The 17,171-nt window shown below is 41.7% G+C and overlaps 1 protein-coding gene across 1 annotated transcript in view; it reads right to left on the reverse strand.

Annotated features, from left to right (window-relative positions):
* The window catches only part of FLT3 (fms related tyrosine kinase 3), a 104,972-nt gene that overhangs the window by 68,384 nt on the left and 19,417 nt on the right, over positions 1-17,171 (reverse strand). The window contains exon 2 of the mRNA XM_010362418.2: positions 5,111-5,232. Within this exon, the coding sequence (XP_010360720.2) occupies positions 5,111-5,232 (122 nt within the window). The remainder of the gene's footprint in view (positions 1-5,110; positions 5,233-17,171) is intronic.

Raw genomic sequence — 17,171 nt, forward strand, 5'->3', positions numbered from 1 at the left:
GCAAATAAAGAAAATGAGCTGGCTTGTGCAGGCCACCCGCCTGAAATATGAGGTCATGATTGTCAAACACATTTGGTCAACTCCAGTGACTTCAGTTCATCACAAACAGAAAACCCATCATTAAACCATAGTGGAGACTTTTTGTTTTTATTGTTTTTGTTTTTATGATGTTTTGTTTTGTTTAGACTGTGCCTCAATGGCACAAGATTTGTTCAGGAGGAATGTGACATTAAATGCAGCTTTGACTTTCTGGAGGAAGGGAGGTATCAATGAACCTATTTGGTAAGGAGAGATAATTTTAGAGTTATGGTGGATTGCCTGCCTATGCTCTCTAATCACTGACAGGAAAAAAAACAATAGTACATCTCACTCAGCTGCTGTGAATATTTGGTGCCTTAGTACAGTCATTTCTTAAAAGCAAATTTCAAGAATATGGAATAGTTGGTGATATGGTTTGGATGTGTGTCTCCTTCAAAGCTCATGTTGAAATGTGATTCCCAGCCGGGTGCAGTGGCTCATGCCTGTAATCCCAGCACTTTGGGAGGCTGAGGTGGGCAGATCACCTGAGGTCAGGAATTCGAGACCTGTCTGGCTAACATGGCAAAACCCCGTCTCTACAAAAAATATATATATATAAAAAATATATATTGATATCTATTTTTATATATGTAAATATATTTATATATGTAAATATACATATACATTTATATATGTAAATATATATATATACACACACACACACAAAAATCAGGTGGGTGAGGTGGCACACGCCTGTAGTCCCAGCTACTTGGGAGGCTGAATCAGGAGAATCACTTGAACCTGGAAGGCGGAGGTTGTAGTGAGCCGAGATGGCGCCACTGCACTCCAGCCTGGGTGACAGTGTGAGACTCTGTCACAAAACAAAACAAAACAAAACAAGAAATGTGATTTCCAGTGTCGGAGATGGAACGTGGTCGCAAGTATTGGATCATCAGGGTGGATCCCTCATGAATGGCTTGGTGATCAGTGAGTTCTCAGTTCATGCAAGATCTGGTTGTTTAAAAGTGTCTGGGACCTCCCCTCTCTCTCCCTCCTACTCCCGCCATGTGATATGCCTGCTCTCCCTTTGCCTTCCACCACGAATGGAAGCTTCTCGAGGCCTAATCAGAAGCTGAGCAGATGCTGCTGCCATGCTTGTACAGCCTGTGGAACCAGGAGCCAGTTAAACCTCTTTTCTTTACAAATCACCCAATCTCAGGTCTTTCTCCATAGCAACAGAAAAATGGACTAACAGTTGGTCTAAGCTGGCTTCAAGCAGTCATAAAAAGGGGTGATCAGAACTATCATCCCAAATAGAGACTGTAAATGACAGAAACATTCTTTTTTTCTTTTTCTTTTAGTTTCATGATGAATACAAAGACCAAAAAAATTGTATTGTAAACAATTAAGTAGATTGTGGGAAATGTGAAACCATCTTACTCTGGTTCCAGGGTATACTCTGGTAACAGAGCTAAAGATGTAGATCACACTGTGATCAGCGCCATTACAGAGGCATTGACAAGTTTTATCTACTAAAGAGTGCTTGATGGTTATTCAAAACATCCCTGGACTGGAGGATTTTCAGAAAAATGCCTTATCTGAGAAGTGTGAACTATGAAAGAAATGAAAACTTTTTTTTTAAGCCACTGAAACTCTTATAATCTACTTCACATTGAAGTGGGGAAGTATCTAAAGGAAGCAAGTCCAATGCGACGAAAGTACACCATAAAGACTGTTCATCTTTGCAGCAATTAGGATTTGTATGGTTATTTGTTTAATGTGGTTTAAGAACTTCTGGGTCTTAGTTTGAGACCAACCTGGGCAACATAGTGAGATCCTTTATTTATTTATTTATTTATTTATTTATTTAGGGACAGAGTCTCTATCTGTTGCCCAGGCTGGAATGCAGATCTCTGCTCACTGCAACCTCTACCTCCCAAGTTCAAGCGATTCTCCTGCCTCAGCCTCCTGAGTAGCTGGGATTACAGGATTACAGACATGTGCCACAACACCCGGCTAATTTTTATATTTTTAGTAGAAATGGGATTTCATCATGTTGGCCAGGCTGGTCTCAAACTCCTGACCTCAGGTGATCCACCCACTTCAGCCTCCCAAAGTGCTGGGATTATAGGCGTGAGCCACTATGCTTGGCTGTGATGATGTCTTTAAAAAAGAAATAATAATAACAACAATAATAATAATAATAATAAAAGAACTACTAGGTCTTAATACAATCCTGAATATTGCATAAGAATACATAGTATATCTAAATATATCTATGATATATGTATCTATGATATCTATATGTGTGTGTATATATATATGATATATATCAGCCAGTAGCAGTGGCTCACACCTGTAATCCCAACACTTTGGGAGGCCAAGGCAGGCAGATCACTTGAGGTCAGGAGTTCACGACCAGCCTGGCCAACATGGTGAAACCCGGTCTCTACTAAAAATACAAAAACTTAGCTGGGTGTGGTGGCAGGTGCCTGTAATCCCAGCTACTCGAGAGGCTGAGGCAGGAGAATCACTTGAACCCAGGAGGCAGAGGTTGCAGTGAGCTGAGATCGTACCATGGCATTCCAGCCTGGGTGACAGAGTAAGACTCCATTTCAAAAAAAAAAAAAAATATATATATATATATATATACGATTTATTATTATTAACCAATCATCATTAATTTAAGGTTGTGTTTTTATACAAAAACACTTAAATGTGTACAGCTATTTTCTTATATGAAAAAGACACTAAAAGTTTAAAACATCATAGCAAATATTAAAATTATTTTGTCCACATTGAAATATTGTGTATGCAAAATGCCTTAATTATTAACAAGCTAATGTGTTATGATGCCAACACCTATTGAAAAATTAAAACCAACCACGCTTCTGGCATGAAAAAATCATGTATTTCTTTATATTCACGTAGAATGTTGTTACTGAAACTTGTTTCACACTGTTTTTAAAACTTCAGAATATCTCTAATGTATCTGATTTATGGAGCGGGAGGAGTCAGGTCCTTATGTCACGTATTTCTGTGTTATACCTATATAAAAGAAAAAAAGGGTGACTATACATTTGTACAAACCCTCAACTGGAAATGTCTGCAGAGCTTACTAATTTATGGGCACTTTTTGTTGTATATAAATTTCTACTTTTTTTCTTTTCCTTTTTTTTTTTTTTTTTTGTTTTTGAGATGGAAGTGTCACTCTGTTGCCCAGGCTGGAGTGCAGTGGCACAATCTTGGTTCACTGCAACCTCCGCCTCCCTGGCTCAGATGATCCTCCAGCCTCAGCCTCACAAGTGGCTGGGACCACAGGCACGCACCACCATGGCTGGTTAATTTTTTTGTTGTTTTTGGATTTTTGACAGAAACGGGTTTCACCATGTTCCTCAGGCTGGTCTCAAACTCCTGAGCTCAAGCAATCCACCCGCCTCGGCCTCCCAAAGTGCTGGGATTACAGGTGTGAGCCACTATACCTGGCTGATTTCTATTATTTTCAGTTCTCCATCACTTAAGCTTCCCTTGAGTAAATTTACTAAATATATGTTTTTAAAATAGAGGGGTGGGAATAGCACAAGAGAGAGGAGTAATGAAAAACAAGATGAATAGCATAAAAGAGAGGAGTCATGAAAAACAAGGTCGGAACTTGAAGGAGCCAGTGCCAGATTACTGAGCAATCTTGGTATCATTCTAAGTAATGGGAAATCATGGAGGGTTCAGAGCCAGGCAGTGAAGCATGTGCCTGCTTCAGGGAGGCTAGCCCAGCAGCGATCTCTGAAATGAACTGTAGCAGGAAGAGGCCACTTAGGATATCACTATGATTATGAGGGAGTTAACGAGAGCTTGAATTAGGGAAGTGGCAGTGAGACTAGAGAATATGAGATGATTATATGAGAACTCCTACAGGGAATCAACAACACTTGGTAACTGACCAAATGTGAAAGTAATAGAAAGAAAGATGATGCTGAGCTTTCAAGCCTGGCAACTAGGCAGGGGTATAAACAGAAATCAATTAATACAAGAATAAGAGCAGGCTTGGGAAAATAGAAATGAAATAAAATATATGATATAGGTGGATTTTGATGTGCAAATGGAAAATCTACCTATATACTGGGGGCATCTGGAAGTGAGGGATTCAGGCTTGGGAGAAAAGCCTGGATTCTCTTTAAGGAGAGAAGGAAATACAGTCGGCCCTCTGTAACCATGGTTTCCGCATCCGTGGATACAACTAACCACAGATTGAAAATATTTCGAAAAAAATGTGGTTGCATCTGTACTGAACACGTACCGACTTTTCCCCCTTGTCATTATTTCCTAAACAATAGGGTGTAACAACTATTCACATAGTTGTTTAGGTATTATAAAGCATTTGCATCATATTAGGTATTATAAGTAATCTAGAGATAATTTTAAAGGTATACGGGAGGGTCAGGCATGGTGGCTCAGGACTGTAATCCCAGCACTTTGGGATGCTTAGGTGGGAGGATCAGTTGAGCCCAGGAGTTCAATATCAGCCTGGGCAAAAGAGTGGGACCCCATCTTTGCAAAAAATTAAAAAAATTAGCCAGGTGTGGTGGCATGTGCCTTTGGTCCCAGCTACTTGGGAGGCTGAAGTGGGAGGACTGCTTGAGCCTGGGAGGGCGAGGCTGCAGTGAGCTGTGATCATGCCACTATACTCCAGCATGGTCAACAAAATGAGACTGTCTCAAAAATATATAGAATCTGCATAGGTTACATGCAAATACTGAGTCATTTTATATCAGGGACTTGAGTATCCATGGATTTTGGTATTAGTGAGAGTCTTGGAACCAATCCCCACTGTATACCTAGGGACGACTCTACTCATTAATTCATGCTAGTTATCAGTCAGTGTCCTTCCTAAATCCTCATATGAAGAATATGGTTCTTGAAGGAATGGAGTGCCAGGGAGCTACGAGTATAGATGCTCTGTCGGTACCAGATGTGAGAGCATAATATACTTAAATACATAAAGAGAAGCCCATTTAGCCATGGTAGCCTTCAATAACTTACAAATTATGGTCTCTAGAGAAAAACAGCTAAAGGTATAATTTTAATGTTACTTTACCATGGGATATGATGATGACTTCCCCACTGATGAATCATTGTTCTTATGATTGATTAAAACACACTTGATCACAGGCAGATCTTGATTTGTCATAGTCCCAAATATCATTGCAGAAAAAACAACTGTAAAACAGAACAAAAATGATAATGTTGATATGTGCACACCTTAAAAACAAACCAAAAATGATGATGTTGATACATGCACACCTTAAAAACAAACCAAAAATGATGATGTTGATACATGCACACCTTAAAAACAAAACATGTATTTATCTTGCAACCAAACAACAAAACAAAGTGTAATCAGGGGAAATTGGCCACTATGAAAGTATGTAGGAAATTCGATTTTATGCAAGTTTAGTCTGCTTTAAATCAGGAGCAGAGGTACTTAGAGCAGGGCTGTCCAATAAAGCAGTCTGCAGGGATGGACATGTTCTTGCCTGTGCTGTCTAATATGGTAGCCACTAACTACATGTGGCTCTTAAGCTTTTGAAATGAGGCTAGTTTGACTGAGGAAATGATTATTTGTATACATGATTTGTGTGCATGTGTGTGTGTGCCTGTGCACCTTTTGTTGTATATAGATTTCGATTTCTTTTTTTTTTTCAGATGGATTTTTTTTTTTTTTTTTTTGAGAGGATTACAGGCGTGAGCCACCGCGCCCAGCCTGATACTCTTTTTTTCTTTTTTTTGAGATGGAGTCTTGCTCTGTCGCCCAGGCTGGAGTGCAGTGGCGCGATCTCGGCTCACTGCAAGCTCCGCCTCCCGGATTCACGCCATTCTCCTGCCTCAGCCTCCCGAGTAGCTGGGTCCACAGGCGCCGCCACCACGCCCAGCCAATCTTTTGTATTTTTTTTAGTAAAGACAGGGTTTCACCGTGTTGGCCAGGATGGTCTCTATCTCTTGACCTTGTGATCCGCCCTCCTCGGCCTCCCAAAGTGCTGGGATTACAGGCGTGAGCCACCACGCCCGGCCTATTCTTTTTTTCTTTATGGATGCTTATAGAATCTTTTCTTCAAAACCACAGCACTAAAATTTTCAAAATTATGTGCTTTCTTGAGAGTCTATTTTCATCCATTGTGCTGGGTACACAGTGGGCCTTTTCAATCTAGAAATTCATATCCCTCTCTTTGGCATTTTCTTGAATTATTTCTTTTGATTCCTTCTCTCCTCTTCACTTTCTGTTTGCCCATGATGTAGATATCTTCCCCAAATGACTGACAATCTTCAACAGTCTGTTCACATGTGAGAATAAAGTGCTGAGTGTCTGTCCTAAGCTCTGTGGTGTGGCCTGTAGCCCAATCTCTGTAGGTGTATCTTTAGGTCTTTTCTCACCGGTTGGTCCTATTCCCCAGAGAAGATTCTCTCTCTGGCCTGCTGCCTGTGTCCTGTGAGCTGGTCTTGGCTAGTTACACTACTGTGGGGTCCTGCAATGAAAAGCAGGCTGCTTCTCAGCTTTCTCAACCCCCAACTATAACTCAGCTTTCATCATCCGCTTCTTCTTTTTAATTTTTTTTTTTTTTTTTTTTTTTTTTGAGACAGGATCTCGCTATGTTGCACACACTGACTTCAAACTCCTGGACTCAAATGATCCTCCTGCCTTGGCCTCCCAAGTTGTTGTTGATAGTGTGAGCCACTGCACCCAGCTTTATCTGCTTTAAAGCTCTCAAAGTTTTACTTTCTCCTTCTCCATCCTCTTTGTCTTTTATTTATTTATTTATTTATTTGGACTTTTTTTTTTTTTTTTTTTTTGAGATAGAGTCTCGCTCTGTTGCCCAGGCTGGAGTGCAGTGGCACGACCTCAGCTCACTGCAAGTTCCACCTCCTGGGTTCACACCATTCCCCTGCCTCAGCCTCTCGAGTAGCTGGGACTACAGATGTCCGCCACTGCGCTCAGCTAATTTTTTTTTGTATTTTTAGTAGAGATAGGGTTTCATCACGGTCTCGATCTCCTGACCTCGTGATCCGCCCACCTTGACCTCTCAAAGTGCTGGGATTACAGGCATGAGCCACCATGCCCGGCCTCCTCTTTGTCTTTATATGTTTATATCTTTGTTTCTTTGGGGGTATTAGGTATAATTGGCAATAAAAATTGCAGTGTACATCATATATTCACAGTGTACATCATGTAATTTTGATATATATATCAAAATATATGTGTATTTATAGATAATGTGTGTATGTATATGTGTATATTAATATATATACTATATATGGGCTTCTCTTTATGTATTTAAGTATATATATACATATAAGTATATATACATATACATACACACATTGTGAAATGAACACCCCAATCAAGCTAACTAACCTATCTGTCAGCTCGTATACTTATCTTTATCTTTTTCTTTTTCTGTGATGAAAACATTTAAGATCTACTCTCTGTCTTTGTTTTTTTTAATTGAGACAGAGTCTTGATCTGTTGCCGAGGCTGGAGTGCAGTGCTGTGATCACGGCTCACTGCAACCTCTGCCTCCGGGGTTCAAGTGATTCTCCTGCCTCAGCCTCCCAAATAGCTGGGATTACGGGTGTGCACCATCGTGCCCAGCTAATTTTTGTGTTTTTAGTAGAGACCGTGTTCACCATGTTGCCCAGGCTAGTCTCAAACTCCTGGCCTCAAGTGATTCAGCTGCCTTGGCCTTCCAAAGTGCTGGGATTACAGGTGTGAACCATTGCACCTGGCCAAGATCTATTCTCTTAACAAACATGCTTATCTCTTTAAAAGCATTTTTTGGCTGGGCGTGGTGGCTCACGTCTGTAATCCCAGCACTCTGGGAGGCTGAGGTGGATGGATTGCTTGAGGCCAGGAGTTTGAGACCACCCTGGGCAACCCAGTAAAATCATGTCTCTAAAAATTTTTTAAAAATTAACTGGGTATAGTGGTGTGTGCCTATAGTCCCAGCCCAGCTACTCAAAAGCCTGAGGTGGGAGAGGATCGCTCAGGCATGGGATGTGGAGGCTGCAGTGAGATGTGATTGCACCATTGCACTTCAGCCCCTGGGTGACAGAGTGAGACCTCATCTCTGGAAAAAAAAAAAGCATTTTTTACTGACACTTGAGTGGTCTATAGATAGCGACAGGAGGTAATACATGTGTTCAGCCATCTTTGTAACCTCATAATCTGAGACAGTCTCAGAAAGTAAGAACTTTTCCTGCTCCACTTTGTAATGTTTTCTCCCTAGTCTTTAAAAAAATAATAATTTAAAAATATTTTATAAGTATAACTTACAATAAATTGTACACATTAAAAGCATACAATTTAGTAAATTCATACATATCTACAAAACCAACACCACAATCGAAATAGTGAATTTAAGGCTGGGCATGGTGCTCACACCTGTAATCCCAGCACTTTGGGAGGCCAAGGTGGGAGGATCACTTGAGACCAGGACTTAGAGACCAGGCTGAGAGACAGAGTGAAACCCATCTCTACAAAAATTTGTTTTTAAAACGTTAGCCAAGTGTGGTGGCATGAGCCTGTAGTCTCAGCTACATGGGAGGCTGAAGTGGGAGGATAGATTGAGGCCAGGAGTTTGAAGCTGCAGTGAGCTATGATCACGCCTCTGCACTCCAGCCTGGACAAAAGAGACAGACCCTGACTCTAAAAAAATTAAAAAAATTTTTTAAAGATAGTAAAGTGACCTATCACTCCTGAAAGTTTCCTTATGGAGCTTTGATATCATGCCCTCCTACCAACCCCATTCCCCCACACCCAAGCCACCTCTGATCTATTTTCTGTCACTATAGTTTGAATTTTCTAAAATGTCACACAAATGGAATCACAGTATGAACTGTTTTTTTATAGGGTGGGTGGTTGGGCTTCTTTCACTCTGCATTTTTTTGATATTTGTCCATACTGTAGTAGATATCAGTAGTTCATTCCTTTTAATTACCGAGTAGTCATTTGTTATATAGATATATAACACAATTTGTTTTAATCTATTCATCTGTGGACACATATTTGGGCTGTTTCCACTTTTGCTCTTACTAATAAAGCTGCTATTTATATAAAAGTCTTAATATGGATATACACTTTCATTTATCTTGAGTAAATACTAAGGAATTGAAGGCCTAGGTTATAGGGTCGGTGTATTTGTAACTTTTTTTTTTTTTTTTGAGATGGAGTCTTGCTCTGTCTCCCAGGCTGGAGTGCAGTGGCCGGATCTCAGCTCACTGGAAGCTTCACCTCCCGGGTTCACGCCATTCTCCTGCCTCAGCCTCCTGAGTACCTGGGACTACAGGCACCTGTCACCTCGCCCAGCTAGCTTTTTGTATTTTTTTAGTAAAGACGGGGGTTTCACCGTGTTGGCCAGGATGGTCTCAATCTCCTGACCTCATGATCCGCCCATCTCGGCCTCCCAAAGTGCTAGGATTACAGGCTTGAGCCACTGCGCCCTGCCTGTATTTGTAACTTTTTAAGAAAGTGTCCAGTTGTTTTCCAAAGAGGTTAGAGCTTTATGTTCCCACTTGCAGTGTACGGAATTCCAGTTGCGTCACATCCTTGCTAACATTTGGTATGATAAGACTTTAAAATTTTGGCCTTTCTAATAAGAGCGTTGTATCTCATTGTGTTTTTATTTATTTATTTTATTTTTTGAGACAGGATCTCACTCTGTCACTCAGGTTGGAGTATAGTGGCATGATCACAGCTCTCTGCAGCTTTGACCTCCTGGGCTCAAGCCATCCTCCCACCCTAGCTTCCCGAGTAGCTGGGACAACCGGTGTGCACCACCATACCTGGCTAATTTTTGTATTTTTGTAATTTTTGTATTTTTTGCCCAGGCTGGTCTCAAACTCCGAGGCTTGAGTCATCTGCCCGCCTTGGGCTCCTCAAGTGCTGGGATTACGGGTGTGAGCCACTGCGCCCAGCCCTCATTGTGGTTTTAATTTGCATTTTCCTCCTGACTAACGAACACTGAACATCCATTTAGATGATGCTATTCCATTCCATAACTTCCTTGGTGGTGTGTCTGTTCACCTCTTTTGCCCACACCTAATCTTTTTTTAAAGAGATTGCTCATTTTAAAAATTATTGAGTATTTTCTAATTGACAAAAATATATACTCACGGAGTATAATGTGATGTTTTAATATATGTACACATTGTGGCATGATTAAATCGAACTAATTAACATACACATCATTGTGGTCTTGCTTTGTATTCCCTGGCGATTAGTGATGTTGAACATTTTTTCATATACTTGTTGACCATTTGTAAACAACAAGGTATGCATATTTCAAAGCAGGTAGAAGAGAGGACTTGAAACGTTCTCAACACATAGAGATGATAAATATTCAAAGTGACGATTACCTCAAATACTCTTGAGTTGGTCATTACACATTCTATGGATGCCACAAAATATCATATGTACCCCATAAATATGTAAAATATTATGTATCAATAAGAAATAGATGCATCACAAGACCATGTGGGTGTGGTGGCTCACACCTGTAATCCCAGCACTTTGGGAGGCCGAGGTGGGTGGATCACTTGAGGTCAGGAGTTCAAGACCAGCCTGGCCAACATGGTGAAACCCTGTCTCTACTAAAAATACAAAAATTAGCTGGGTGAAGTGGCGCATGCCTGTAGTCCCAGCTACTCAGGAGGCTGAGGCAGAAGAATCGCTTCAACCCGGGAGGTGGAGGTTGCAGTGACCCAAGATTGCGCCATTGCACTCCAGCCTGGGCCACAGAGCAAGGTTCTGTCTTTTTTTTTTTTAAAAAAAGGATGCACCATTTCATGTACTTATTTTTTCATGTTGAGACATCTAAAATCTACTCTCTTAGCAATTTTTTTTTTTGAGACGGAGTCTGACTCTGTCACCCAAGCTGGAGTACAGTGGCACTATCTCGGCTCACTGCAAACTCTACCTCCCAGATTCCAGTGATCCTCCTGCCTCAGCCTCCCAAGTAGCTGTGATTATAGGCATGCACCACCACACCTGGCTAATTTTTTGTATTTTTAGTAGAAGTAAGGTTTCACCATGTTAACCAGGCTGGTCTTGAACTCCTGACCTCAAGTGATCTGCCTGCCTCAGCTTCCTGAAGTGCTGGGATTATAGGCGTGAGCCACTGCACCTGGCCTTTCTTAGCAATTTTCTCATATACAATGCTCATATTTTTAAAATATGGCACTTTGACATTTGTTTATTCATCTATCCATGCAATTAACAAATATTAAGTACCTACAATGGCCCCAAAAAGATAAAACATATTGCAAAGTATAATCAAATGCTGATGTTTATTTTATTTCATTTTACACAATACACTTGTAGTAGCCTTCTCCAGAGGGACTTGTAGTAACCAATAGGATATATATTTATATATGAAAGGGAATTTTTTAGAGAGAATTGGCTCACGTGATTACAAAGGCAAAGTTCCAGGACAAGCTGTCTGCAAGCCAGAAAATGAGAAAAGCCAATAACGTGTCTCAATCCAACTCCAAAAGCCTCAAAACCAATGAAGCCAACAATGCAACCCCCAGTCTGAGGCCAAAGGCCTGAGAGCCCGCGGCAGGCTCTCAGGTGCAAGGCAGGTGGTGCGAGTGTCAGAGTCCAAGAGCCAAAGAACCTGGAGTCTGATGTCCAAAGGCAGGAGGAGAAAAGCTGTCCTGCTGCAGAAGGGAGAGAGAAGGCGGTGTCTGTAGCATAAGTGAGGACTGTAATCTCAGTACTCTGGGAGGCCAAAGTGGGAGGATTGCTTGAGCCTAGGAATTCAAGACCAGCCTGGGCAACACAGTGAAACTCTGTCTCTACAAAAAATACAAAATTAGCCAGGCGTGGTAGCATGTATCTGTAGTCCCAGTACTCAGGAGACTGAGGCAGGAGGATCACCTCAACCCAGGGAGGTCAAGGCTGCAGTGCACTGTGATCATGCCACTGGACTTCAGCTTGGATGACAGAGTGAGACCCTGTCTCTGGGTGACAGAGAGAGAAGAAGGAAGGAAGGAAGGAAGGAAGGAAGGAAGGGAGGGAGGGAGGGAGGGAGGGGAGGGGAGGAAGAAAGGAAGGAAAAGAGAAAAAGAGAGAGAGAAGGGAAGAGGGAGGGTGGAAAGAAAGAAAGAAAGAGAGAGAGAGAGGGAGGGAGGGAGGGAGGGAGGGAAGAAGAAAGAGGAAGGAAGGGAAGGGAGAAGGAGGAGGAAGGAGGGGAGGGAAAGAAAAAGGAAAGAAAGGAAGAAAGAAAGAAAGAAAGAAAGAAAGAAAGAAAGGAAGGAAGGAAGGAAGGAAGGAAGGAAGGAAGGAAGGAAGGAAGGAAGGAAGGAAGGAAGGAAGGAAGGAAGGAAGGAAGGAAGGAAGGAAGGAAGGAAGGAAGAAAGAGAAGAGAGAGAGAAAGAAAAGAGAGGCTTATTTGGCTCCCAGTTGCGTAGTGTGTGTGAGAAGCATGGCGCCGGCATCTGCTTCTGGTGAGGAACTCAGGAAGCTTCACATATTAGGTCTGTTTTCACGCTGCTGATAAAAATATACCCAAGACTGGGAAGAAAAAGAGGTTTAATTGGATTTACAGCTCCACTTGGCTGGGGAGGCCTCAGAATCCTGGCAGGAGGCGAAAGGCACTTCTTACATGGTGGCTGCAAGAGAAAAATGAGGAAGAAGCAAAAGCGGAATCCCCTGATAAACCCATCAGATCTCATGAGACTTATTCCCACCAAATCTCATGAGACGTATTCACTATCACGAGAATAGCATGGGAAAGTCTAGCACCTATGATTCAATGACCTCCCCCTGGGCCCTTCCCACGGGTCCTTCCCACAACATGTGGGAATTCTGGGAGATGCAATTCAGGTTGAGATTTGGGTGGGGACACAGTCAAACCATATCATTCTGCCCCTGGTCCCTCCAAATCTCATGTCCTCACATTCCAAAATCAGTCATGCCTTCCCAACAGTCCCCCAAAGTCTTAACTCATTTCATCATTAACCCAAATGTCCACAGTCCAGAGTCTCATCTCAGACAAGATAAATCCATTCCACCTATGAGCCTGCAAAATCAAAAGCAAGCTAGTTACTTCCCAGATACAACGGGGGTACAGGCATTGGGTAAATACAGCCGTTCCAAATGGGAGAAATTGGCCAAACCAAAGGGGTTACAGGGCCTATACAAGTCTGAAATCCAGAGGGGCAGCCAAATTTTAAAGCTCCAAAATGATCTCTTTTGACTCCAGGTCTCACATCCAGGTCATGCTGATGCAAGAGGTGGATTCCCATGGTCTTGGGAAGCTCCACCCCTGTGACTTTGCAGGGCACAGCCCCCCTCCTGGCTGCTTTCATGGGCTGGCGTTGTGTCTGCAGCTTTTCCAGGTACATGGTGCAAGCTGTCAATGGACCTACCATTCTGGGGTCTGGAGGGCAGTGGCCCTCTTCTCACAGCTCCAGTAGGCAGTGCCCCAGCAGGGACTCTGTGTGGGGGCTCAGACCCCACATTTCCCTTCTGCAATGCCCTAGCAGAGGTTCTCCATGAGGACCCTGCCCCTGCAGCAAACTTTCCTCAGGGCATCCAGGTGTTTCCATACATCTTCTGAAATCTAGGCAGAGGTTCCCAAACCTCAATTCTTGACTTCTGCGCACCTGCAGGCTTAATACCACATGGAAGCTGCCAAGGCTTGTAGCTTCCACCCTCTGAAGCCAAAGCCTGAGCTGTACATTGGTCCCTTTCAGCCATGGATGGAGCTGCTGGGACACAGGGCACCAAGTCCCTAGGTTGCACACAGCATGGGGACCCTGGGCTCAGCCCAAGAAACCACTTTTTTCTCCTGGACCTCTGGGCCTGTGATGGGATGGGCTACCATGAAGGTCTCCAACATGGCCTGGAGACATTTTCCCCATGGTCTTGGGGATTAACGTGAGGCTCCTTGCAACTTATGCAAATTTCTGCAGCAGCTAGAATTTCTCCCCAGAAAATGAGTTTTTCTTTTCTTTTTTCTTTTTTTTTTTTTTTGAGATGGAGTCTCACTCTGTCACCCAGGCTGGAGTACAGTGGCGCCACCTTGGCTCACCACAACCTCCGCATCCCAGATTCAAGCGATTCTCCTGCCTCAGCCTCCCAAGTAGATGGGACTACAGTTGCATGCCACCATGCCCAGCTAATTTTGTATTTTTAGTAGAGATAGGGTTTCACTACATTTGCCAGGCTGGTCTTGAACTCCCAACCTCGTGATCCCCCCACCTTGGCCTCCCAAAGTGCTGGGATTACAGGCGTGAGCCACCACGCCCGGCCTGGGTTTTTATTTTCTATTGCATAATCCCACTGCAAATTTTCCCAACTTTTATGCTCTGCTTCCCTTATAAAACTGAATGCCTTTACAAGTACTCAAGTCATCTCTTGAATGTGTTGCTGCTTAGAAATTTCTTCTGCCAGATACCCTAAATCATCTTTCTCCAGTTCAAAGTTCCACAAATCTCTAGGGCAGGAGCAAAATGCCTCCAGTCTCTTTGCTAAAACATAACAAGAGTCGTCACCTTTGCTCCAGTTCCCAACAAGTTCCTCATCTCCATCAGATAGAACATCTCAGCCTGGACCTTATTGCTCATATCACTATCAGCCTTTTTGTCAAAGCCATTCAACAAGTCTTTAGGAGGTTCCAAACTCTCCCATGTTTTCTCGACTTCTTCTGAGCCCTCCAAACTGTTCCAACTTCTGCCTGTTACCCAGTCCCAAAGTCACTTCCCCATTTTCAGGTATCTTTTCAGCAACGCCCCCCTCTACTGGTACCAATTTACTGTATTAGTCTGTTTTCAGGCTGCTGATAAAAACCTACCTGAGACTGGGATGAAAAAGGGGTTTAATTGGACTTACAGTTCCACATGGTAGAGAGGCTTCAGAATCACGGTGGGAGGTGAAAAGCACTTCTTACATGGTGGCAGCAAGAGAAAAATGAGGAAGAAGCAAAAGCAAAAACCCCTGATAAACCCATCAGATCTTGTGAGACTTATTCACTAGCACAAGAATAGCACGGGAAAGACCAGCCCCCATAATTCAATTACCTCACCCTGGGTCCCTCCCACAACATGTGGGAATTCTGGGAGATACAATTCAAGTTGAGATTTGGGTGGGGACACAGCAAAACCATATCACTTCCACTCATGACAGAAGGTGAAGGGGAGTAGTCATCACATGGTGTGAAAGGAAGGAAGAGAGAGGAGGGGGATGCCAGGCTCTTTTTCACAATCAGGTCTTGTAGGAACTAGTAGAATGAGAACTCACCCATTCCCACAGGATGGCATCAAGTCACTCATGAGGGATCTACCCCCAAGACCCAAACACCTCCCACTAGGCCCCATCTAAAACATTAGGGATCTGGCCGGGCATAGTGGCTCACGCCTGTAATCCCAGCACTTTGGGAGGCCAAGGCAGGCGGATCACCTGAGATCAGGAGTTCGAGACCAGTCTGGCCAACATGGTGAAACCCTGTCTCTACTAAAAATACAAAAATTAGTTGGGCGTCGTAGGGCATGCCTGTCATTCCAGCTACTCAGGAGGCTGAGGCACCAGAATTGCTTGAACCCAGGAGGTGGAGATTGCAGTTGGTGGAGATCGCACCACTGCACTCCAGCCTCAGTGACAGAGAGAGACTCCATCTCAAAATAAATAAACAAATAAAACATTAGGGATCAAATTTCAACATGAGATTTAGAGCGAAAAATATCCAAACTATATCAACATTATTATCAGCTATAGTCATCATGCTGTACAACAGATATCCAGAACTTATTCCTCCTAACTGAAACTTTGTGTTACTGAGTTTTGAGAGTTTAAAATTATATATATTCTGGATATAAATTCTTTATCACTTATGTAGTTGGCAAATATTTTCTGCCAGTCTGTGGCTTGTTTTTAGAAGATCAGAAATTTTTAATCTTGAAGATGTCCAATTTATCAATTTTTCTTTTATGGATCAAGCTTTTGGCTTTGTATCTAAAAAATTCTTCACCTAATCTTAAATCAGAAAGGTTTTCTCCTAGAAGTCATATTTACATTTAGTTTTATATTTAGGTCTATGATCCATTTTCAATTAACTTTTCATACATTATGACATATGGATCAAAGTTTTGCTTACGAATATGCCATTGTTCTAGTACCATTTGTTGAAATATTGATTTCTCCACTGAATTACCTTTACACCTTCATCAAAAATAAATTGACCATATATTTCTGGTCAGTTTCTAGGTCATGAATCACTATACTGTTTCATTAATCTGTTTGTTTATCTGGATGCCAATTCCACATTGTCTTGGTTGCTACTGCTTTATAATAAGCCTTGGAATCTACTACAAATTCTCTAACTTTGTCCTTCAGAGTTGTTTTGGATATTCTAGTTCTCTTGTATTTCCATATGAATTTTAGAATCAGCTTGTCAATTTCTGCAAAAAGATCTACAGGGATTTTAAAAGGAATTTCATTTAATCACTAGATAAATTTGGGCAAAACTGACATTATAACAATATTGAGTTTTCTAATACATAAATATGGCATATCACTCCTTTAAATTAGATATTATTTAATTTATCTTATCAATGTTTTATAGTTTTCATTATGGATCTTGCCCATCTTTCTCCCTGTTTCATATTTTTGGATACTATTTTAGTATTTTTCCCTTCAATTTCTAATTGTTCATTGCTAGGATATAGAAAGACAATTTTTTTCACACTGATGGTACATCCTGCAAACTTACAGAACTCACTCATTAGTTATAGTCACTTTTTGTAGGCTCTATAGAATTTTCTACATAGGTTATCACGTTGTCTGTAAATAAAGACAGTTTTACATCTTCCTTTTCAATCTGGATACTTTTCATTTCTTTTTCATGTCTTAATACATTGGATAGAATCTCCAGTACAAAGTTGAATAAAAGAAGTGAGAGTGGATATCCTTGCCTTGTTTCTGATCTTAGGGAAAAATATTCATTCTTTTACTATTAAGTATAATGTCAGCTATTGGTTTTTCATAGATACTCTTAATTAGTTTGAGGAAGATAAGTTCTTTCCTCTTTTATAATTTTTTTTTATTAGTTTTACTTTGATTCTTTTGTTTTTTCTTTTCTTTTGAGACACAGTCTTGCTCTGTC

Source organism: Rhinopithecus roxellana, chromosome 18 (genome assembly GCF_007565055.1).
Source record: "Rhinopithecus roxellana isolate Shanxi Qingling chromosome 18, ASM756505v1, whole genome shotgun sequence".
Lineage (NCBI taxonomy): Eukaryota > Metazoa > Chordata > Mammalia > Primates > Cercopithecidae > Rhinopithecus > Rhinopithecus roxellana.